The sequence below is a fragment of the Delphinapterus leucas genome, chromosome 19 (genome assembly GCF_059928025.1).
Source record: "Delphinapterus leucas isolate spDelLeu-1000000601 "Yukka" chromosome 19, BTC_Dleu_Yukka2, whole genome shotgun sequence".
NCBI classification, from domain to species: Eukaryota; Metazoa; Chordata; class Mammalia; order Artiodactyla; family Monodontidae; genus Delphinapterus; species Delphinapterus leucas.
Window position 1 is genome coordinate 58,425,680 of NC_143147.1, and position 22,513 is coordinate 58,448,192.

Sequence of the window (22,513 nt, forward strand, 5' to 3'; positions counted from 1 at the left end):
CAGTGGGGCATCTCAGGCTTTTACTCAGCCTTTCTCTCTCTTCAGAGGCACATGTGCCCACAGGTCCTTTTGTCTTCACGCAGATCGCTGTCCTTGTGATCTCCCACCACGTTACCTGATCTTCTATGAGGCGACTTCAGGGCATCCTAAGTGTCCCACATGTGGATGTGCTCAAGTTTACTCCCCAATCCCTACTGATGAACTTTAAGTGATTTCCAGCCACATTTACTTCGTTGATATTTCCACGCTGTGGGAAGCTGTCAATTTAGAATCGCTCTGTTTCTGAAATTGTAACACGTTAGCAAAGCTCACGAGCAGAAAACATTGTCACCAAGTAGCCCAGTGGCCAAGCAGCTGGGAGTTGGTGTCTAGAATTGGGAGCATGGCCTATGGCAGGGTCCAGGAAGCCTCACCATGGTCCAGCCATGAAGCAGCCGCCCAGACCGTGGTGGGGACCCCAAGCTACCCTGGGCCCTGTGGGCGGGCAGAGCTAGAATGGCAAAGCAAGGAAAGATGATTTTGTTGTGATTTGTTCTCAGATTCTCACGGCCTCTTTCAGAGAAGGAGCTGATAATTTTTAAATTATTTATTATTATTATTTTTTAAAGAATCATTTTTATTTTTGGTTGCGTTGGGTCTTTATTGCTGCATGTGGGCTTTCTCTAGCTGTGGAGAGCGGGGGCTCCTCTTCATTGCAGTGCGTGTGCCTCTCATTGCAGTGGCTTCTCTTGTTGCATAGCACAGGCTCTAGGTGCGCGGGCTTCAGTAGCTGAGGCACACGGGCTCAGTAGTTGTGGCTCGCGGGCTCTAGAGGCCGCTGGCTGGGACACTTCAAAAAATTCAGTGTTATGAAATATTAAAAAAGCAGAGACTATTCCAGAATAAAGGAAAATGAGAGACATGACAGCCAAATGCAATGTATAATTCCAATCAGATCCTGGAGCAAAAATTAAAAATGCTATAAAGTGTAGTTTGGGGGCAGGTGGGGGAAAACTGCAGGACTGTATATTAGGTGATCATTCGTCAATTTCCCAAGTGTGGTAGCTGTGTTCAGGTTCTGTAGGAAAACGGCCTTGCTTTTAGGAGGTGTCCGTGGAAGTATCTAGGGGAGAATTGTCATATCTCCAGAATTAATTAATGTTATTATTAATTATTAATGGGGGGGAGAGAGAGCACAAACAGGGCAAAGTATTAATTATTCTTTTTTTTTTTGGCTGCAGCCCGCGGCATGCGGAACTCCCCTGACCAGGGATTGAACCCTGCGCCCCCTGCAGTGGAAGCACGGAGTCTTAACCACTGGACCACCAGGCAAGTCCCAAAATATTAATAATTCTTAAATCTGGGTGAAAGATATATGAGTGTTCATTGTGCTATTTTGCAACTCTTCTGTAAATTTGAAATTTTCCTAAATGAAAAGTTGGGGGAAATACACATAAGGCTGTATATATAGTGTCAGAGGGGATTGGTTCCAGGACCCCCTAGGATACCAAAATCCACTGATGCCCAAGTCCCTTGTATAAAATGGCATAGTATTTGTGTATAACTTACGCACATCCTCCCGTACACTTTATTTTTATTTATTTATTTATTTATTTATTTATTGGTCAAATTGCTTGGCTTGTGGCATCTTAGTCACCCGACCAGGGATTGAACCTAGGGACACGGCAGTGAAAGTCTCAAGTCCTAAGCACTGGACCGCCAGGGAATTCCCCTCCCATATACTTTAACTTATCTCTAGATGACTTATAATACCTAATAGAAAGTCAATGCTATGTAAATAGTTCCTGGCTCATGCCAAATTCAAGCTTTGGTTTTTGGAACATTCTGGAATTTTTTCCCCCAATATTTTCAATCTGCTGTTGGTTGAATCCGTGGATAGGGAACCTGTGGATACAGAGGGCCAACTGTATACACGGGATGTTCATAGGGGTTGAATCTAGGAGATAGAATTACAGGCAAATTAATTACAGGCAGATTAATTACTGGCAATCTTTCCTTCTCTTTTTCTGTGCTGATTGGGCCTGAGCATGTACTACTTTGACAGTCAGAAAAATTTCTTTTCCTTTTCAAAAACATTTCATATATTTTTAATATTTTAGACTAAAACTGGGAGAGTTGAGTTTTCCCTAGGTGTTTACATGTCTAGGAGGGACAAGTAAAGTGCTCCATTATGATCCCCCCAAATAATAACTAAAACTTAACTCCCCTAGGTCAGGCTGGGGGCTGTGAGAAGAATGAGGGTGGGCACCTTTGGGAGGGGGCACAGGATCTCCACTCCCCTTTCCCACCACCTCCCAGGAATCCAGGCTGAGTGTGGGCCAAGGGACAATGACAATGGGGTCCTGAAACCATCCCAGCTCTGAACCGAGCCCTGCAGGGCTCCCAGATCCCCCACTGCCTCCCTCTCCTCCCTGTGCCCCTCCCCCTTGAAGCTGCTGGAGCTGGGTTGCCTGGTCCTCTCTGCTCTTCTCCCTCCTCCTCCCCCACGGGCAGTGGCACCGACTGACCGACAGAAGCAGGTGCTTTGGAGGGGGGGATGGTGCCAGCAGCCAAGGGGTTAATGGTCCTGGCAGGGGCTCGATGGATCACAAGGGTCAGATGTCCCTCCCGGATAGGGACAGGCACAGGCACGCAAGCTGCTATTCCCGGGCTCTGATCACGGTCACCTATTTATAGAGCTGGGGGGGGCCTCGGCCCTCCCCACACAGGCGGTGGAGAGGCTGCTCTGCTGCAATGTCACCAGCGTCACTGCCACTGCAGGCTGCTGGCATCTGCCGCTGCCGCAGGCTCCGGGGCCACCAGGCACCGTGTGAAGCAGAGACTCGGCCGGCCACATGGGCAGCACCATGGAGCCCCCCGGGGGTGGGTACCTGCACCTGGGCGCTGTGACATCGCCTGTGGGCACGGCCCGCGTGCTGCAGCTGGCCTTTGGCTGCACCACTTTCAGCCTGGTGGCCCACCGGGGCGGCTTCGATGGCGTCCAGGGCACCTTCTGCATGGCCGCCTGGGGCTTCTGCTTCGCGCTCTCGGTCCTGGTGGTGGCTTGTGAGTTCACCCGGCTGCACAGCTGCCTGCGCCTGTCCTGGGGAAACTTCACAGCAGCCTTCGCCATGCTGGCCACGCTGCTATCCGCCACAGCTGCGGTCATCTACCCACTGTACTTCACCCAGCTGGAGTGCCTACCCGAGCCCGCGGGCTGCACAGCCAGGGACTTCCGCCTAGCAGCCAGCATCTTCGCCGGGCTCCTCTTCCTGGCCTATGCCACGGAGGTGGCCCTGACCCGGGCCCGGCCAGGCCAGGTGGCCAGCTACATGGCCACGGTGTCGGGACTCCTCAAGATCGTCCAGGCCTTTGTGGCCTGCATCATATTTGGGGCGCTGGTCCACGACAGCCGCTACGGGCGCTACGTGGCCACCCAGTGGTGTGTGGCCGTCTACAGCCTGTGCTTCCTGGCCACAGTGGCCGTGGTGGCCCTGAGCGTGATGGGCCACACGGGCGGCCTGGGCTGCCCCTTCGACCGTGTAGTGGTGGTGTATACCTTCCTGGCTGTGCTCCTCTACCTCAGTGCCGCAGTGATCTGGCCTGTCTTCTGCTTCGACCCCAAGTACGGTGAGCCTGGGCGCCCCCCCGACTGCCTGAGGGGCAGCTGCACCTGGGACAGCCAGCTGGTGGTGGCCACCTTCACCTATGTCAACCTGCTCCTCTACATCGCTGACCTGGCTTACTCCCAGAGGATCCGCTTCGTGCCTACCTTGTAGCCCGACAGGCAGCAGCCCGCCCACCTCTGCTCTCCAGGGGCTCAGGCACCATGGGGGACCCAGGTGAGCCCAGACCTCCAGAGACAAGCCAGAGGGAGGCAGCCAGTAGAGCCATGACTGGGCTTCTGGCAGTGCTCAGCAGCTCATCTCAGGGAGGGGCAGAGGGGGGACAGAACAGGTCACGGGGAAGGAGTCTCTGCCAGGCAGCTCCCAGCCCCTCTCTCTCCCTGTCTATCTCTCTTTGTCTCTCTCTGTCTCTCTCCATCTCTCTTCATTTGCTGGCACACCCTGCCTCCGTGCTGGCCACTGTAACACATGAGAAGACTTTGAAGCAGGTGCTGTTGTGACCCACTTTGCAGATGGGGACCCTGAGGCTAGGATTAAGAAGTTGGCCCCAAGCGTCCATAAACGTCTGGAGACCACATTTGGGCTGAGTAAACTAAGTGGTGTGAAAAAGGAGCGTGGTGAGCCTGCGCTTCCTCTAGCCTTGAAGGGGCAGTTCCTGGAAAACTGGAAGGACAGCTATCCAAGCACGGCCCTGCCGGGGCATCTGTGCCAACTCGAGGAGGAGCTGGGAATCAGGACCCCGCCTTGCCGCCTCTCAGCGGCCACAGCTTTGGAAGCTGAGCAAGGACTCTGGTGTGGTCACACAGGGCAGCCTCATCATGCTGGAGACAGTGCAGGCTTGGAGGGACCCATGGGGCGGCAACACTGACAAGAGCACAGCATGCTAAGGAGAAGCTGGGTTCCCACCCAGGCAGGGAGCCGCCACTGGGCCCCCGCTGTCTGCCCCGATGCGGCAGCTTCTGCAGTGCCTGCCATGGGCCCCGGGGGGCTGGCCTAGGGCAGCCCTGACCCAAGGGAGGACCAGCCTGGGGCAGCCACTGGGGCATGGAGCCTGGGCACCAGGCATCACCCTCGTGCTCACAGGCCCACCACCTCTGTTCAAGTGTTCATTTGCCTGGCTGCCAACCACGAGGGCCTCCTGGGGCCATTGCCCTCCACACTCCAGGGAGCTTCTCCCACTCAAGAGCCCAGACTGGGCCAGCCCAGAGTAGCGCACTAGCTGCCGAAGCACAGCAGCCACTCAGCCCATCGACTGGCCCCTGGCCTTGAGCAGGAACTAAACACCAACGCTGATTTGCGAGAAGTTTCTGCTTAGGACGTGGTAGCCAGAGGGGGTGGTGGCCAGCTGTACCTCCTGGGTCATCCACCAGCATGTTCCCAGAGAAGAGACTAGACTGGGCTTGGCTGAGGAAGGAGGCAGCTGCGGGAGGGCTGGGGCACTCTGGGGGTAAGAGTGGTCTCCTGAGGAAGTAGTGTCCTCTCCCCAGGTGGGTGACAGTAAGGGGAGGATGGGGGTGGGGAGCTCTCGGCACTCACCACCACCGCTGGGGTTTCCAAGGGCCCTGGGCATAGCAGTGGGCAGAGGGGCTGCTACACTCGTGGCAGCAGAGCCCAAGCAGCTGTTAGGCACGGGGTCCAAGGGCTCCCTGTGCTGGCACCATGCACAGTGTGAGAGAAGTGGCCTGCCTGCCCGCTGGGGAGGGCACACGCACAGGGGTCCTTTACCTGGAGAGGCCCGTCTTCAGCAGCAGATCCCTGAGGGGGCAGGGGCCCCTGTGTCCTGAGGCATCGTGAGGGCCCTGCTGGCTGAGGGAGGGCGGGGGTTGGGAGTGTGTTACCAGGTGACAAAGGAGCATATGGGCCACACCCTTCCCAGCTCACAGGGAGGCCTAGACAGTCTTCCTTTTCTAATCAAATTTCTGAAATGAGTTAACCGTCACCAACTCCCAATTTCCTCACTGTCCTATGGACTTCTGCCCCCAGAGCTCCACCCACCCTAAGTTTCAAAGATCCTGAGGGGGAGAGAGAGGAGGCAAGGGGTTCCAGGGCTCAAGATAAGCATGGCAGATGTTGTCTGGCCTCCGGGAGGCTACCCTGGGGATTGTCTTCATGCTATTCTCTCCCTGGATCAGAGGACTCTTGCTCTTTGGAGGAAGGAGTTATTTGTCGTTGTCACTTGAGAAACAATACTTTTTAAAGGATGGACTCTGTTCTCTGATTATATACAGTCAGTTAAAATGGAGTGGGACCCCCAAGTTTGCGTCTATGGGTTTGAGTCTGGGCCACTCCCTGAACAGTCCACTTTGGACCGGATCTTACTATAGCTCCTCCCTCAGAGGGTGAGGACTGAACACCAGAATAAACATACGAGGAGGCCTGGACATCTGCCGCGTACACACGCTCACTACACAGTGGTCTGGTGGTGTTGATGTTGGTCATTATGTCAAGGAGAACTCACAGCCCTGCTTCTGCGGCACAATCATCCAAGTAACACTGAAATTACATTTCAGAACAGTTTGTCGTCATTTAAGATACAGAACCGAAAAAATAAAGCAGCTCACCCCCTCCCCTGGTGGGGGGATGGGATGTCAATGATGATGCTTCTTACTTTGCCCTTAACCCTGCTGCTGACTGGGACCCCAGACTATCCTGAAACCCAAATGCAGACTCAGCTCAGACGAGCCCTGAGCACGTCCTCAGGGGGAGATGACTAGAGCTTTTTTCTTCGGAAAACCTAGGGTCAAAAAATTCCAGACCCTTCAGATGAGATGTCAGGAGACATGGGTGCTCTGTGGAAACTGGGGGCACTAGGGGGTCATCTTCCTCTATCTACTGGTTGATCACCACCCACCCTGAGAGCCTGTTTGAGGAGGTTCACGCGGTAACAGGCCAGTGGCCCCCAGTGTCATGCAGTTTTCAAAGGGCGCCTGAGCCTTAGAAGAGACTTGGAGAGCAGAAACCCCAGGTGGGAAGGAGGGGGTCCAGATCTCAGGGGGACCGACCTAGACCTCCCAGATGCCTCCCCGCTTTGAGATTCTGAGAAGGTCCGGGCTATGTCGCCAGTTTCCAAACCCGAGTGAGGGCCACGCCGTCACGGACGCCAGCCTGACGTGTCCGTGTCCATGTCCAACGACAGGGCCCAGAGAGAAGAGCCCTAGCCCAGGGCCACTCTTTGAGGGCCCAGCTCCTGCCGCCCCTCCCCCGGTGCCCTCAGTCCTCAGGCGCGGTCCCGGGGGATAGGGGTGGGGGCGGCGAGGGTTTCGGTGCGCTGGGGCCGGGACTGAAGGCGCAGGTTCGGGAGTGCGGGGGCGACTGGACCCAGCGGGAGGGGGCGGGGGTGAGCGGATGATGCAACTGCCCCTCGGCGCCTCCCGCGCCCCCAGATTGGCCAGTTCCAGGGCGGCCGCGCCGCGGATTGGCTGGGGCGGGGGGCCCCCCGGCGCTGGGTGCCGCGTGGCGGGCGCGCAGCTGCGGACAGGGGGAGACTCGCACCGAGTAAGTGGGTAATTGGGAGCCAAGCTGTGGGTCGGGGTTCGGCTCGGGCGGGAGGTGGTGCCGCCGGGCAGAGGGAAATGCAAGTCCGCGCACTCGCCTCCGGCGTCGGGGGGGCTCGGACCTGGGGGAGCGTGGGCGTGGGGAGGGGATTCGGGCGTGGGGGCGTCCCCCTACCCCATGTCTTCCCGACCCTTTCCGGAGGCTGGCTCACCCCTCTCTGCCTCCTGTCCGGGAACCGCAGGAGCAGGTCGGGACGCTGCGGTGGGCGGGGGCACCGGAGCGGGGGAGAGTTAGACCCGCTGGGATGGGGGTCACCGGTCGGCGGTGGAGTGGCCAAGCCTGGCACTGTCCGCCTAACTTCTTGTTCTGGATTCTGTCCATCTTCCCGCAGCTGCTCCTGCGGAGGCGGTGCCAGCTGTGAGGGCAGTGGGCGCAGGCCTCCAGACACCATGAGCGTGGGCTTCATCGGGGCTGGCCAGCTGGCCTTTGCCCTGGCCAAGGGCTTCACAGCAGCCGGTAGGCGCTGCGGCCAGGAAGGGGCCAAGCGTGAGAGGGTGGGCCAGTTACTCTTCCCCAGGCTGCGAGGTGAGGGTGGAGTCTGCATTAACGTGCCTCATTTGAGCACTGTGGGAAACGGTAGCCTTGGAAGGTTTGGGGTAAGGCAGGGGTTGCTGTCTTACCCTGGGTGGTGCGATTTCTGTTCTTCCTGAGGATGTGGTGGAGGGACGCCAAGACTGGCCTTGAGGGAGGAACTCTGTCTCTCACAGGTGTCCTGGCTGCCCACAAGATAATGGCCAGCTCCCCAGACATGGACCTGGCCACTGTTTCTGCCCTCAGGGTAGGTGCAGGGTGGAGGATGACCAGTCAGTATTTCTAGAGGCCAGTGTGTGATAGCCCTGACCCTGGAAGGCCAGGAGTAGCAGCCCCAGAGGGAGGCACCATGCCACAGTCCCCCACGCCAATGAGAAGAGGGTCCCTGGGCTGGAGTATCTAAAAGGCCCTGCCTCCTGGCCTGCAGATGGGTCCCCTCCCTATGCTTTTGGGAACTTGGTGACTGGCACATGTGCCGCTGGTGGTCAGGAATGGGGTTCCCCAAGTGGAGCCACCACAGGGGATCACAGTATGGGGGCCAGGAGAGACCACCTGGGGGCTGAATACAGTTTCAGTTTGCCATAGCTGAGTGAGGGTTCCATGTCCAAGGGTGGGGGCAGGCTACCAGCTTGAGACCACTATCCACACCACCACCCGCACTTGACGAGGTGGTCAGGGGTTTGGGGGCTGCAGCCCTAGGTGGGGTGGGCTGGGACTGTGGTTTGGATGCAGTTTCGCTTGTCCGCCCACAAAAAAAATACCTTCCAGATCAGGATGCTTCCTCCACTTTTGGGTGGGAAGGGCAGTTAGACGGTGTCAGAGCCCCGTGCCTTGAGCCCCCAGCCCTGCCATGCCCACGTTCCCATCATCCTCTGTGCTGTTCTACACAAGGGGCTCTCGGCCTGCGGGGATACTAAGGGGGCCAGCCAGCCACATACAGCAGGCTGAGCTCGCCTTGGCGCTCCCTGCAGAAGATGGGGGTGAGCCTGACGCCCCACAACAAGGAGACCGTGCAGCACAGTGACGTGCTCTTCCTGGCGGTGAAACCACACATTATCCCTTTCATCCTGGATGAGATTGCGGCCGACATTGAGGATCGGCACATCGTGGTGTCCTGTGCAGCTGGCGTTACCATCAGCTCCATCGAGAAGGTGGGCACTGCGGGCCAGGGTCCGGCGGGGTCTGGAGATGGGGAGGAAGCGTGCACTGCAGAGGGCTCAGGAGCCCTGGCGTGCTCCACACCTGGTTCTCCATCTTTGGAATGGGTGTGTTTGTATAGCTCACAGAACTCAGGAAGCGTTCAGTTGGGTGAGCATGTTCACACCCGCACCCAGCACAGCATGCTGGGCAAGGGGCTGGGATGGACACACAGCCAGTTTCTCCCCCAGAAGCTGACAGCGTTCCAGCCGGCCCCCAAAGTCATCCGCTGCATGACCAACACGCCGGTCGTAGTGCGGGAAGGAGCCACTGTGTATGCCACGGGCACCCACGCCCAGGTGGAGGATGGCAGGCTCCTGGAGCAGCTCATGGGCAGTGTGGGCTTCTGCACGGAGGTGGAGGAGGACCTGATTGATGCTGTCACGGGACTCAGCGGCAGCGGCCCAGCTTATGTGAGGACTGGGGAGGAGCGGGGGCAGTAGGCAGTCCCCAGGATCTCAGGGCATGTCTGCCCATCTTCCACCCTCCTCCTTGCTCTGGGCCCCTGCGGGCAGAGCTGCCGGACTAACCACTGCCTAGAGGACATGGAGAAAAGGCCTGGGACAGCAGCTTAGGTGCTTTCTCTCTGCAGGCATTCACAGCCCTGGATGCACTGGCTGATGGGGGCGTGAAGATGGGGCTTCCAAGGCGCCTGGCAGTCCGCCTCGGGGCCCAGGCTTTGCTGGTTAGTGTTCTTCCTGACCCTCTGGTGGGGGCCACTCCTTACCAGGACCAAGACTGGTGCTCTGGGGTGGATGGGTGGAGAGTCAGTGGGTGCTGCATTGGCTGGGGCTGGAAGCAGTACCCTCACAACCTTCAGCCCCCCCCTCTGGCTTCAGGGCGCCGCCAAGATGCTACTGGACTCCGAACAGCACCCAGGCCAGCTCAAGGACAACGTCTGCTCTCCCGGTGGGGCCACCATCCACGCCTTGCACGTGCTGGAGAGCGGGGGCTTTCGCTCCCTGCTCATCAATGCCGTGGAGGCCTCTTGCATCCGCACACGGTGGGCCCCCGCTGCTGCCTGCCCACTCAGTCATTCACTCACCAGATGTTTATCAAGCTCTGGCCTACCAGCGGGTAGGGTGCGGGGAGCCCTGAGGTTCCCTGGGGTGGCGGTGTGCAGCATCCCTCACCACGCCCCATCATCCTGTGAAGAGGGGCCCTCTGGGCCCACGCTGGGCTCCGCACGTGATTTCATCACTTGTGGCCTTCAGACTGGGGTGGTCCTCCAAGCCAGGGAGGCAGACCACGGGGAACCTCTGTGGGGCTGATGATAACACATTCCTCTTGGCCTTGCCGGGGAGACTGAGAGAGTTAGAAGCACAGGATGCGCTGGCACAACGACAGCACATGAGAGCTGAAAGAAATCCAAAGAGCAGGGGATGGACAGGCCTCCAGGATGGACAGGGCTCTTTCTCACCGCCCTACCTGCCCTCCAGTCCAAGCCCACAGGCTTCTCTGCCACTGCCTGACAGTGAGGCTAGAACGTAATGCTGCTCTCCTGGCACCAACCTGCAGGGGAGACAGATGAGGCATGTGTCCCGTGCTCAGGGCCATGAGGGCTCAGTGTCTGGGGGGCTGCTGGTAGATTCGGTCACCCTGAGCTGGCTTGAATGAGGTGAGAGGCTGCTGAACGGCAATCTAGGGGAGAGGTAGCTGGCGGCGGGAAGCGCAGGGGCAAAGGCCCTGAGGTGGGAGTGACGACACAGCAGCACCCTAGGCTGGCAGGTGCTGGGAGCTGTGCGCTTCTTGCCACTTCCACTTGGACCCCTGGGCTCGGAAGGAGGCGGAGCCCTGGACACAGCCCTCCTCGCTGTCTCCCCAGAGAGCTGCAGTCCATGGCCGACCGGGAGAAGGTCTCACCAGCTGCCATCAAGAAGACCATCCTGGACAAGGTGAAGCTGGACTCCCCTCCCGGCACCTCACTGGCCCCTTCTGGCCACTCCAAGCTGCTGCCCCGCAGCATGGCCCCGGCAGGCAAGAAGGACTGAGGTGTCCAACCTGCCCGCAGGCCACTCTCTGCCTTTTCCTCCTGGGCTCAGAGCTCTGTGCTGGGAGTGTCTAGCCCCAGGCCTCACAGGATGTCCTCACATCCCCCGTGGCTCTGGTCCACTTGGGTCAGTGGAGCTGTAGCCAGGGAGGGGGCACATCACTTCCCAGTGGGAACCTCCATGGTCCCCAAGTGTATCCTGGTCCAGAACAAGGAAGGATTCTCTGACCTAAGCCTCCCCCTTCCTCTGCCCCCAAACGAGGTCAGGACCACCTTCCTCCAGAGCTCAGGAGGCTTGGGGGGCTTCAGCACCCAGTGTCAGCTGGCTTGGGCTTGAGTACAAAGGTCAAGGTCCCCCCCGACCCACCCCACCCCAACCATGAAGGCCCAGCCAAGGAGAGAGCTTGATCCCACTCCTGCCCTTTCTCCACTCTCCACTCCTTCCTCAGTGTGGGAAGGGCCAGAGGGTCCCTGGAATCCAGCAAAAGGGCCCATAGTTCTTGGCCAGCGTGACATTTGAGAAAAGGGCTCCTCAGATGGTTGAACATCCGAGGCCCCAATACACTCAGGCCATCATCTCCCATTCCTGGTCCAACCAACAGATGCTGTCATTTCTGTCTCTGACTTTTCAGGTTAAATAAATTGGTTTCCAGCCCCAGTGTCCTGACTTCTAACTTTGTCACCACCTGTGGAGGGAGGCCCAGACCTGTGCCAGAGGGTCATTGCTGTCCGATGTAACACTGAAGGCTGAGCCAGCAGCCCACAGGCCCAGAGCCCTGCATTCCAACGCAGCCAGTCTGGCTGGTGGGGCTGAGTCTCCAGTGAGCAGAGGGGGAGGGGGCTTCTGGGGCCTCAGTCACTAGAGGCATGACTGGAAGCTGGCACTGTAGGCTGGGCTTGGGAGGCCCTGCTGTGGGAGGGGCATCAGCCTCAGCACCCTCTATGCCTCCTGGTTTGGTGGGGGCAGATGTCTCCCCGACTCACCCAGGTGAGGCCAAGGGTGGGTGAGGAAGAAGCTTCCTAGGAAAGTGTATTAGGGTTCTCCAGAGAAACAACCAGTAGGAGATGGCTTATATATATATAAGAGGGAATATAGAAACAAAAGAGATTTATTATAAGGAGTTGGCTCACACAATTATGGAGGCTAGCAGGCAGGCTGGAGACCTGGAGAGAGCCAATATTTCGATTCAAAGGCCGTCAGGCAGGGAGGGCTGATGTTGCAGGTGACGTCTGAAGGCAGAGGCTGATGGAGAGTTCTGTCTTACTCTGCAGAGGGTTGGTCCTCTATTCAGGCCTTCAACTGCTTGAGTGATGCCCACCCACATATGGAGAGCAATCTGCTTTATTGGTGAAAATGTTAATTTGGTCTAATGTTGAAGTCTACTGATTCACATGTTAATTTCATGCAAAAACACCCTCACAGAAACAGAATAATATCTGGTCACCCCATGGCCCAAAGGTTGATGTAAAATTAACCATCACAGGAGGCCCACGAGATCAAAGGAGCTGCTGAGGTCAGAACCCTTTATGGGGCCAGGAGGGCTCACATTTGTTTGATCAACAGTTACTGAGCACAGAAACAGTAAGACACACACACACCCGGGTGAGTATATCAGAGGAGCGGGGCTGGGTGTCTGTAGGGTGTTGGCAGGGGGCACCCAGGTGAAGCAATGGGTCCCAGGAGGGGCAGGGGAGGGGACCAGGAGAGCCCCTGGGCAGAGGTTTTCCAGGAACTACATTGCAAGGTCTCAACTCCAGTTCGTTTCCTTCCCCTGGGCCTACTTAGAACCAAGGCCTGATGCAAGTGGGGTAGGAGAGGGAAATCTACAGGAGACAGGAAAAACAGAGCAAGTGAGGGGCAAGACCACATACCCTTGACCCTGCCAGGGTGGCCTCCAGAGTCTAGGTCACACCCCACGTACTGACTGCCCAAGGCTCTCACGGGGCCTAGAGTCCCTACAGGGCCCTCCTAAGGCATAAGCCCCTGGCACAGGCCACCATGCTGGTGGATAGAAGCTGGCATGAGGTGGGCTGTGGGCCTCCCCTGGCAAAGTACTTGGCAGTGCAGGGAGACCCTGGCACCCTCCCTCTGGGGAAAAGATGTCCCAGAAGAGATTGTCCCAAAGGCCACACATCTGCCCAGGACCAAAGCTTCCCCCTGGCTGTTCCCTTAAGTCAAGGCCAGTCTCACTGTTTGAGTGCCTGCTGTGTGTGTCAGGTGCTGACCAATAAGACAAGGGGGGCATGCTGCTGCCACATGTGCCCTGGGTCTGGGGTCTGGAGGAAGCCAGCAGGTGGCTCTAAAGTGAAGAATCACACGTCACAGCCTGGGAGGAGGCACAGGAGTCCAGACGAGCTTTGCGGTGGGCTTTGCGCCACCCCGTGAAAAACACACTGGGTTTCAGCAGGCAGGAACGTGAGCCTTGGTCCCAACCACCAAAAGCCAGATGTGGGGAAGTGGGGCAGAGCCACATGGGCCTGAGAAGGGGTGTGATGCGGGAAGAAAGCTATGAGGTCTCTGGTGTTCTGCAGGGACTGACACCTGGGGAACCCCCTGCAAGTGTGAGCACAGACCTGAGCAGAGCAGGCCAGAAGGAGCCGGCAGCTGGTGGTGAGGATGCTAGAGGTCCAAAAGGACCTCTTTCTTGGCCTCAGAGGCAAGTCTTTGTGATTTAGTACAATAAAAGTTGAGGGCTTGGGCTTCTCTGGTGGCGCAGTGGTTGAGAGTCCGCCTGCCGATGCAGGGAACACGGGTTCGTGCCCCTGTCTGGGAAAATCCCAGATGCCGTGGAGCAGCTAGGCCCGTGAGCCATGGCCGCTGAGCCTGCGCATCCGGAGCGTGTGCTCCGAAACGGGAGAGGCCACAACAGTGAGAGGCCCGTGTACCGCAACAACAACAAAAAGTTGAGGGCTTTAGAAGTCTTGCCCTGGGCATATTAAGGCCCTGTAGGTTCAGAGGGAAGCTACTGGAGTCTGGCAGAGAGAGCTGCTGACACCTTGATGTCCCCTGGCTCTGGGGGCCTCCTGGGTTGGCCTCCATCATTCATTCAGTGGCACTGAATCCCCTTGAGGACCCAGCAGCCCTCACTCATCCCTCTTTCAGCTCACCTGATTTCTACTGACCTGCCTGACAGAAGGGTAGGTCACCCTTCCTGGCTTTACACTTGAGAAGGTAAATCAACGTAGAAATTGGATCCCTTCAATTTCGCTTCTTCCTTTCGTCACCTCTTTCTCTGGGAATTTTGAACAGCAGTGAGAACTCCTTACAGAAAGTGCAGGAGCAGACATGGACCAGTGACCTGAGTTCCAGGCAGATGTTGATGAAACAGGAAAGGAAAGGTGCAATTCCTACATCAACTATTAATTCAACAGATGTTTACCCCACACTCACCCTGAGCCGGACTCGTTCCAGGAACCGCCTGAGTCCTTGTCACTCATGTGAGCTCTCGGGATGTTGCGTGAAGACAGACCATTACACAGAGGATCTTGGAGGCGGCCTTGAGAAGACCTAAGTTTTGAATCCTGGACAAGCCCTTCACCTACAGGAGCGTATGGGTCTCCTGTGTGCCAGGCCACTGTTCCTGGCAGGGATGAGACCCGCTCCAGTTACGGAGGCAGTGCATGCAGTCTCACAGGCGGCATCAGAAACACCATGAGAATCTTCTCCATAATGCGTGGGGACCTCGGGTCCGAACCTGCACCCTGGACACGTGGCCTTTGAAACGTCTACACAGAAGGCTCAGGAGAGCATTTGGGCAGGATCACCAGGCCCCGCCTCGAAGGGGGCGTGGCCAGTCGGGAGCGCACTCCCGGGCCAGTCCCGCGAGACCTCACCCACCAGGCGCGGCTTGCGTTGCCCGGGCGACAGCGCCCGGGCGCGCAGGCGCAGTGCGGGCGTGCCCGCCCCCCGCCGCCGCCGCCGCCGCGCCTTCCCCTTTAAGCCCCAGCCGGTCGCGTCGCCGCTTCATGAATGGAGCCCACGTGACCAAACATCATGTGACGTCTGTGGAGCGGCGGCGGCGGCGGCAGCGGAGGAGGATCCGGAGCCCCAAGCCTGGTCCGGCCCGGCCTTCCCAGCGCGCTCGGCCCGGCCCGCGCAGGCGGCGAGCCCCCACTCTGGGCCCGGAGCCCCCGCGCGGCCAGCCCCGCGCGGCCTCGGAGCGCCCGCCCCGCCCCGCCCCGGCCTCGGCCCGCCGGGCCCGCAGTGTGGTGGGTGAGTGCGGCGGCGGCCGGGCCGGGGCCGGGGCCGGGGCCGGGGCCGGGGCCGGGGGCCAGGGCCGAGCGGGGGGCGGGCGGGTGCTCCGATCCGGGGGCGGGTGCTCGCGGGGCCGCTGCTCCTTCCGGCGGCCTGTGGCGGCGTGGTCCGGGTGCTCCGGGCTTTGGGTCTGCCCTGTGCCCTGCTGGCGGCCCATGCCTCGATTTCCCCACCGGTCCGGAGCGGCTCCTGGTCCCTCCGCCGGGGGTGCTGGGGTGGGCGCGCGGGCCCGCAGGGGCGGGGTGGGGCGTGCGCTGGTCTTGCTCGGTGAAGCCGGGGAGTCCTGGAGGGAGGGACGGCCGGGGTGGCGGGAGGAAAGGGTGGGGTCGAGCGGGGCGCCTAGGGCTCCGTGGAAGAGCGCGGCGGCCCCAGCCTGAGCTGCTGATTCATCAGGTGTCTGTGTCAACGCCTCCCAGGCGCGGGGTCCTCGGCTGGCTAGGGGGAGGAAGCGGCACGTGGGGGGGGGTGGCTGGGAAGACCCTGCCCGCTCCGGCTTCGCTCCGTCACACGCTTGCCAGAGCCCAGAAGGAGACTTGCTGAGTCATCAGCATGAGGTCACTCGATGCTCGTCCTGATGCCTGGGGGGATTAGAGCTAGGGGCCTGAGAGGCCGGGAAACAGGGGTAAGAGGGAAACCGTGGGGAGTGAGAAGGGGCCAGGCCCTGGGCTGGGGCGCCTGCTTAAGTTTGGGCTGATGTGGGAGTTTAGGGTAGGGTGGGTGAGGAGTAAATGGAGAGGTCGCGGTGCAAGTTATCCCGGGGTAGAGGGTGAAGCCCCTGGCCTGTTCATCCCCTCCCAGGCAGGCTCTTCTCAGGCTGCTGGTCCCTGACCCGCCTCTGGGACAGCTCCCCAAACTGGGAAATAGTTGTGAGTGAGAAGAGGGGAGGAGCTTAGGGGGGCCGTGCTTGCGGGCTGGGAAGTAGGCTTTCCCTATGACTGGTCTGTTTGGCCAGGCTGGAAAGTCTCCCGGTGGGAAGAGACCGAGGCAGTGGGTGAAGGAGGGATGCCTGTACTAGAGTCCTGGGTGACAGTGGACAGGGCAGAGGGCGAGTAGGCGCAGCTCTATCAGGAAATTGTAAATGAGAGGAGGCAGCAGGACTTAGACTCTGATCAGGGGAGCGAGGTGTCTGGTGAGCAGGCTGTGGCTCTCTTCGCAGCCTGGCCTTGGGGTCCGGGTTGAGGCTGTGGGTGGTGGTAACTTTGAGGGCGCCCAGCAGGTGGACTGGTGTGGATGGCATGGGTTGAAGAATCCCAATCACCCCAAAGTTGTTCCACTTGAGGTTGGGGCGCAGTATTGTGCAGGTTAGCAAAGAACGTGGCCCTGATGGGTGTCAGGCCAGGTGGTAGGGACTCCTGGGGAGTGACAGCCTCAGGGTGGTGTGGCTTGAGCCACTTTTCCTGGGTGTATGAATGGTTCCTGGTCTTCAGGGGTGGGGGAGTGTTTCGTCTAGACCAGAGCTGACCATTCTTGCCCATGCGTTCGTGGCTAGGTAAGGCTGACCTTGTAGTTTGTCCTCAGGCATTCCCTGCCGCTGCCCTCTCCCCCATCCCTGAGCTTATAGATGCCAGATGTCTTAACACTTCAGCTGATCTTTTGGCTGGAATTTTATGCCCCAGGAAAATGCAGATTCCTGGAGGGATTTTTTTTCAGATCTTCTCAGCTACTTATGCTTTGGTGGAAATTAAGTTTTAGACTTTTTTCAGAGGGCTTCTGGAGGAGGTGGGTCTAAAGGGCAGGGTGGGAGTGTAGCGGGCTAGGTGGGGGCTCCAGAGTGACCAAGGCCACACCTGCCTTGGCTTGGGAGGCTTGGCCACTGGGGTTTGCAGGACAGGAGAAGGAACAGGGGCGGGCTGGCCTCTTGTCTACTGTCCATGCCCTGGAGTTTGGGCCCAGGGGAAGGGGATGGAGTTCTTTCCCCTTTCCTGCTGGCTCTCACCTTGAGTGGGTGGCCCTGAGTACCTTGGTGGATCAGTGCTCTTGGGACCACCCATGCCTTCTCCACAAAATGTGCTCAGCCTCAGGGGGAGCAGAGGCGGGAGGAGGGCTGAGGGTTCTTGATCTAGTCTCTGGGATCCCCTCCCTCTGGTTTCTAGAGGTGCCCTGAGCCATCAGTCCTAGCCCATGCCCAAAAGCTGTCTCTGTCCCATCAGTGTGTGCCCCCAGGTAGTGGAGACAAGGCCGGGAGGCTGGAAACATGGGCTGTGCTGAGACCCACCCCTCCCCCACCCGAGCACAAGCACACCTTTGATTAGGAGGCGATTGGCTTCACTTGTGCTGAGTTCAGGGCTTCTGTGGAGGGTGAAATCTGCCGAGGAGGCACTTTTTAGCTCCCAGCCGCCACGCTCGGCACTTTTCTGTGTGATCTCTTCAGGAAGTCACCGTGTGCTCAGCATTCGTAGGGTGGAGGGAGGATGGCGGGTGGGAAAAGCTGGTGCCAGGGCTTTTCCTTTGGACTGACAGTGGCAGGACCAGTGCAGTGACGCTGGACCTGGACCTGAGGTTGGGGGAGCTCCTCCAGCTCTGCCTTGAGGACTTGACTCCCAGGGTAGGCGTGGGGCCCTGAGGACCTTCTGGCCTCCAGCTCCTCTGCCCCATCCTCTGCTCTGGAAGAACATTGGGGCCGGAGCCTCGGGGCATGGCTGTGGGGAGGCGTCTCTGGCCCCCTTGCCTGCAGCCTCGCATCCTGATGCAGGGCTGGGTGAGGAGGGGTCTCTACCCTGAGTGAGTGTTTGCCTCCACCTCGCCAGCCATACTTTAGTGACCTGATAGGGCTGAGAAGACCCCGCAGCCCCAAATTGCCTGAGTGCTTGTAGCTTCTCCAGGAGGGCACCACAGTGCTTGTTAGGCCTCCATTTACCTCCCTGCATCTAACCTGGAAGGTCATGGAGGGAGTGGGGGGGGGCAGAGGGGGTCCAGCTGAGCCAGGAATCCCAGGACTAGGTGGGTAAAAATGTCCTTGGCAGGGCTGCGGAAAAGATGACCAAGTGGGTGGGAGGGTGGCCTCTGGTTTTTGTTCCTTGCCCTGTGGGTGCGGACCCTGAGCAGGGAGCCAGAGAGTAGTCAGTGGCCAGAGAGGGCTGAGCAGGCCGCTGGGGGTCGATTGTGGGCACTCTTGTGAAATACCCTGGATAGGGTGGGGCAGAGTACAAAAGGCTGCAACCCAAAGCCACAGGATGGTTACTCCATCAGCAGCAGAGGTGGACAGAGAGGGCCAAGGGGCCTGGGGCCCGGCTTCTCCGGCTGGAGTGTCTGCCACCAGTAGGTTTGGGGAACTCCCACCAGTGTTAAAGACAGAGTCAGAGCTGGTTGGACAGCTCCGTTTGCTGTTCTTCAAAGTGAGCAGTCTGGGAGAATTGGCGCTCTCCTGCATCCTCTCCTCTGCCCGAGTCCCCAGTGGGGACACCCAGTGAGCCTTCATGGGAGCAGGGCTTTGCCCCAGGCCAGCTTAGGGGAGGTAGAGCCCTAGAGTACACACTCACAGGGGCGCTGGCGGTGGCCCTCACCTGCTGTTGGCCAGGCTGGCCTTCGTTGCCCCAGCAGCTTGCTGCTGCCCGTCCCCTGGAGCTGTGTTGGCTGGCGGCCTTGGGGAGTGCCAGGCTGGTGAGAGAGCGGGAGCGATGTGCTGAGTCAGCATGACTCGCCAGGAACAGCCGTGCTCTGGGGCGCACTGGGGTTATTTTTAAAGCTCCCGGCTTCCTTCTAGGCTGGCCCCTCCCTCATCCTTCTAATCTCTCCCCCGGCCCCTTTTCTTGCCTCTGCCTCCCTAATAGCCCTTCAGTTCCCCTTCCCCCATCAGACCCTCCTGGTCTCCCACCTGGTTCCCTAGGGGCAGGGGGACAGGGAGCAGCCCAGCTTGGGAGAGGCGAGGCTGAAGGGCGGTCCTTGAGGCCAGGTATCAGGGGAATGGGCGGGCAAGGGGTGAGGCTGGGGACTGGGTGCCTTCCCCTGAGTGGGCAGAGGGTGTAAGGGGGCTCAGGGCTCTGTGTGGACTGGGTAGGGGAAGGGTCTCCAGGGTCCTGACCTACGCTCCCTGTCTCACAGAGTGCCTGCTTGCTGTGCCCTCGGGTTATGACGACCCCCAATAAAGGAAACAAGGCCTTGAAGGTGAGCAGATAGGGTGGGCAGTGTCTCAGGGCTGGGGTGGCACAGGGGCAGACTGCCCCCACTTGGCCTGTGACCTCGTGCGCTATGCCCTCCCCAGGTGAAGCGGGAGCCGGGAGAGAATGGCACCAGCCTGACAGATGAGGAGCTGGTGACCATGTCAGTGCGGGAGCTGAACCAGCACCTGCGGGGCCTGTCCAAGGAGGAGATCATCCAGCTGAAGCAGCGCCGGCGCACGCTCAAGAACCGCGGCTATGCCGCCAGCTGCCGCGTGAAGCGGGTGACCCAGAAGGAGGAGCTGGAGAAGCAGAAGGCAGAGCTGCAGCAGGAGGTGGAGAAGCTGGCCTCGGAGAACGCCAGCATGAAGCTGGAGCTCGATGCCCTGCGCTCCAAGTACGAGGCCCTGCAGAACTTCGCCAGGACCGTGGCCCGAAGCCCTGTGGCGCCAGCTCGGGGTCCCCTTGCTGCTGGCTTGGGGCCCCTCGTCCCTGGCAAGGTGGCCGCCACCAGCGTCATCACGATAGTAAAGTCCAAGACGGACGCCCGGTCGTAGGGATGCGCTTGCCCAGGCGGGTCTGCAAGGGGCCAGTAGGCGCATGGCAAATTCAGCAGCCCTGTCCCCTTCTCCCTCCCTCCTCTTTCTCCTCTTCTCTTCTTTTCCTCCTCTCCTACCTCCTCCCTTCCCTGCAAAGCACAACCTGCACCCCAGGGGCACCAGGCTGAGCCCCTTTGATCTCGTCGTTGTCATCGTGTGTTTTGTACGTTGAGATTGGTCAGTTTGGTGGTGACGTGGGGTTGCACCTGCCCCCTTTGTCCCACGAGCAGGTGGGCTTGGAGTCCAGAGTCGGCCTGTGGGAGTGGACAGAGAGAAGGATTGACCGGGTGCTCTGGGGCACATGTGTCCCTGAGCAGGGAGGGCTGCAGGGCAGGAGAGAGGCTGTTCTCCTTGCAGAATGGCCCACAGGCTCTGACAGCCGCCAGGCTAGCGGGAGGCTGGGCAGTTCACTCTCAGCTCGGCCTGCAGGCGTAGATAGGCACTGCTCTGCAGAGTAGGCTGTCCCTGAGGGCCCTGGACAGGTGGGCCACTGGTCTGGCGCTGGGGGGGATGGGGTGTCGTGTGGCTGTGGGCCGGGGGCCTTGGCACTCACACCTGACGTGTTGCACTGAACAAGACCAAATCACTGGTTGTGAGCGTACGTGAAGGGTGTGTCCAGTGTCCTGCGATGGGTCCTGTGTCACTGTTTACATGACCTATTTGTGTGGTTACATAGCCCTTTATTTAAAAGAGAGAAGTTCCTTTTACGAAGTTATTAAATTATATGTTTAAAAGCTAAAGAAAAAAAAGCTGCAGAGTATTTATAAAACTGTCTTTTTAAAAAAAAAAAAAGCAAGAACATTTGACCGTATAAACAGAAAAGGGAAGAAAGTATAATAGAAACTTTGCTACTTTAAAAAAAGAAAAAAAAATCCTTTCTTGTAAACTTACAGACAAGTCTTTGTGGCTGTTGAAGTTTAGTTTTTATATACACAGAGTTATCAGACGTTATTTATAAAACTTAGTTAAAAAAAGACAAAAAAAAAAGCCAAGCCGTGAGCGACCAGAAGGCGCGTCCTGACGTCCTCTTTGCTATCTCTTTTGCAATTGTACCGAAAGTGACTTACTCCTTTGCCCTTCCTGCTTCCGTCTCTTGCCGGTGCCGTGGTGTTGTCTGTGCCTGGTGAGGTCTTGTGCAGCGTCACGTGCTGGTGCTTCTGGTGACCTTTGACCTGTGGGTGTCACTTCTTGTGTCTGTTCTCCCGTGTTTGTTTTTTGGATTTGGTTGTGGTTTTGCTTCTGCTGGCTTGTCAGGCCTGGGCTGTAGTGCCAAGCTGCGCCTGCTCCAGTGGAGCTTGGGGTGTCTGTGTCTCCAGCCCAGCCTCTTCTGCTTTGGCACCCACCCCGAGCCCCCGGGGGGTCAGATGCAGGGCTCTGCCACACCCCTCTGCTGACCCTTGGTTTCGCATGTGTGTCTCAGGCTTGGGCTGATCCAGTGGCAGGGTAGGTGAAACTGGGGGTCATCCTGGGCCCCCCTCCCGCCCCCTCACTACTTCCTTGCCCACCATCTCTGGCCCTGGATGGGGGCTTGCAGGGACCACAAGGAGTCACTGTGGGTGCCCGCCAGGCCAGGGCCAAGCTGCCCCCGACTGTCTTCCTTCTGGCCTCCAGTCAATGTGTTTGGGCTCCAGCCACCAATCTGGGGTTTGTTCCGGTGGGTTTTGTGTGGGCCTCAGCAGGGGAACCCCAGGGGCCCGCAGCCCACTCATCCCAGAACTGTTTCCATGCTGCGGGACGGTGCTTCCCAGGCAGAACCAGGTGGTTTCGGGGCCCACCTGGGGCAGCCCCTTCTCCTTGCCTGAGGGCCTGGGGGTCTCCACCAGTGCCAGACAAGGGCTACGGTCTCCAGGGCCAGGTCCTGTCCCCCCTCTCCCCCTGAACATGCTGGCAGCTCTTGGCTATGGGCCTTCTTTCAACTCCCTTTGGGGTCTGTGTCTTCCAGGGATCCACTGCTTGGCTTGTGGAGGTGCTTCCCCGGGGCTGATCCCACCTCCCCGTCCTGGCCACTCAGTGAGGCAGTCAAGTCTCCCAGACTTGGCTCAGGCAGCTGCTCGTAGGCATGTGATGGGGCTGCCTGTGGTGCCTGCTCCCCAAGAGGCTACTGCCCTGGCTCTGGCCGTGTGGGGCTTGGCTACTCCTTGGAGTTGCTGGTTGGCTTCTCTGGGGGTCCTGAACCCCTGAAAAGGCACAGACAAGTGAGCTAATGAAAAGAAAAACAATGCGGCCAGGCAGGGTTTAACCTTGTGGACAGCAGAATCTTCATCCCAGAGTTTACAGTGTGCCTGTGGGATAGGAGGGGGGATGTGCTGTCAACTTCTGTTGTCTTGATGGGCTGATCTTGGCCCTAGATATTCAGAGACATTCCTGGCTGTACCCAGGTTGGCCTGCAATGGAGATTTTGACCATTGACTCTGAATCACTTAGTGGCTTCCTTTGCCTGCCTGCAGTCTGGCTTTGTCTACCTAAGGTCCAGACGAGAGTAGTTGATGTTTCTTGTAGCAGCAAGTTGGAATCATATCATAAGAATCCCTAAAGAGAGATCATTCCCTGTCCTGGACAGGGGGAGGGACAGGCTCCCCATGTCCAAGTACAGTTCCCACTTTTATCCTGGCTGGGAGGTGGTCCTCCATCTCTGTGCACCCCTGCCATGCTGTAGACCTAGAGAGAGGAGGGTTTGAGGGTGA

The 22,513-nt window shown here is 58.7% G+C and overlaps 4 protein-coding genes across 9 annotated transcripts; 3 read left to right on the top strand and 1 right to left on the bottom strand.

Annotated features, from left to right (window-relative positions):
- The first annotated feature begins 2,224 nt into the window (after nt 1-2,224).
- Nucleotides 2,225-3,808, top strand: MYADML2 (myeloid associated differentiation marker like 2). Its single transcript, XM_022589905.3, has one exon. It carries the CDS (start codon nt 2,835-2,837, stop codon nt 3,756-3,758), a length of 924 nt encoding a protein of 307 aa, XP_022445613.1. The 5' UTR covers nt 2,225-2,834; the 3' UTR covers nt 3,759-3,808.
- Nucleotides 3,809-7,033: 3,225 nt separating this feature from the next.
- On the top strand, nt 7,034-11,555 carry PYCR1 (pyrroline-5-carboxylate reductase 1). 3 transcript variants are annotated; one of them, XM_022589299.2, is made up of 8 exons: nt 7,034-7,100; nt 7,492-7,616; nt 7,868-7,938; nt 8,663-8,842; nt 9,080-9,301; nt 9,481-9,573; nt 9,728-9,891; nt 10,714-11,555. In XM_022589299.2, exons 2-8 carry the CDS (start codon nt 7,550-7,552, stop codon nt 10,877-10,879), a joined length of 963 nt encoding a protein of 320 aa, XP_022445007.1. In that variant the 5' UTR covers nt 7,034-7,100; nt 7,492-7,549; the 3' UTR covers nt 10,880-11,555. The 3 variants fall into 3 exon arrangements, with proteins under 3 accessions (XP_022445007.1, XP_089757663.1, XP_089757664.1); XM_089901537.1 differs by having other exon boundaries at nt 9,083-9,301; XM_089901538.1 differs by lacking the exons at nt 7,034-7,100; nt 7,868-7,938 and having other exon boundaries at nt 7,502-7,616.
- Nucleotides 11,556-11,969: 414 nt separating this feature from the next.
- Nucleotides 11,970-16,100, bottom strand: LOC149746786 (uncharacterized). Of its 2 annotated transcripts, none has more exons than XR_016389036.1 (2): nt 14,270-14,987; nt 11,970-14,177 (listed from the first exon to the last, which is right to left on the bottom strand). XR_016389036.1 is itself a non-coding variant. In XM_089901543.1 (2 exons), exon 1 carries the CDS (start codon nt 15,288-15,290, stop codon nt 14,871-14,873), a length of 420 nt encoding a protein of 139 aa, XP_089757669.1. In that variant the 5' UTR covers nt 15,291-16,100; the 3' UTR covers nt 11,970-12,215; nt 14,270-14,870. The 2 variants fall into 2 exon arrangements, 1 of the variants encoding a protein (XP_089757669.1); XM_089901543.1 differs by having other exon boundaries at nt 11,970-12,215; nt 14,270-16,100.
- Nucleotides 14,863-21,319, top strand: MAFG (MAF bZIP transcription factor G). Of its 3 annotated transcripts, none has more exons than XM_022589303.2 (3): nt 14,863-15,087; nt 19,175-19,237; nt 19,335-21,319. In XM_022589303.2, the coding sequence occupies exons 2-3, from the start codon at nt 19,202-19,204 to the stop codon at nt 19,785-19,787; spliced, it is 489 nt and encodes a 162-aa protein (XP_022445011.1). In that variant the 5' UTR covers nt 14,863-15,087; nt 19,175-19,201; the 3' UTR covers nt 19,788-21,319. The 3 variants fall into 3 exon arrangements, with proteins under 3 accessions (XP_022445011.1, XP_022445012.1, XP_022445013.1); XM_022589304.2 differs by having other exon boundaries at nt 14,984-15,091; XM_022589305.3 differs by lacking the exon at nt 14,863-15,087 and adding an exon at nt 15,431-19,025.
- The last annotated feature ends 1,194 nt before the right edge of the window (nt 21,320-22,513 follow it).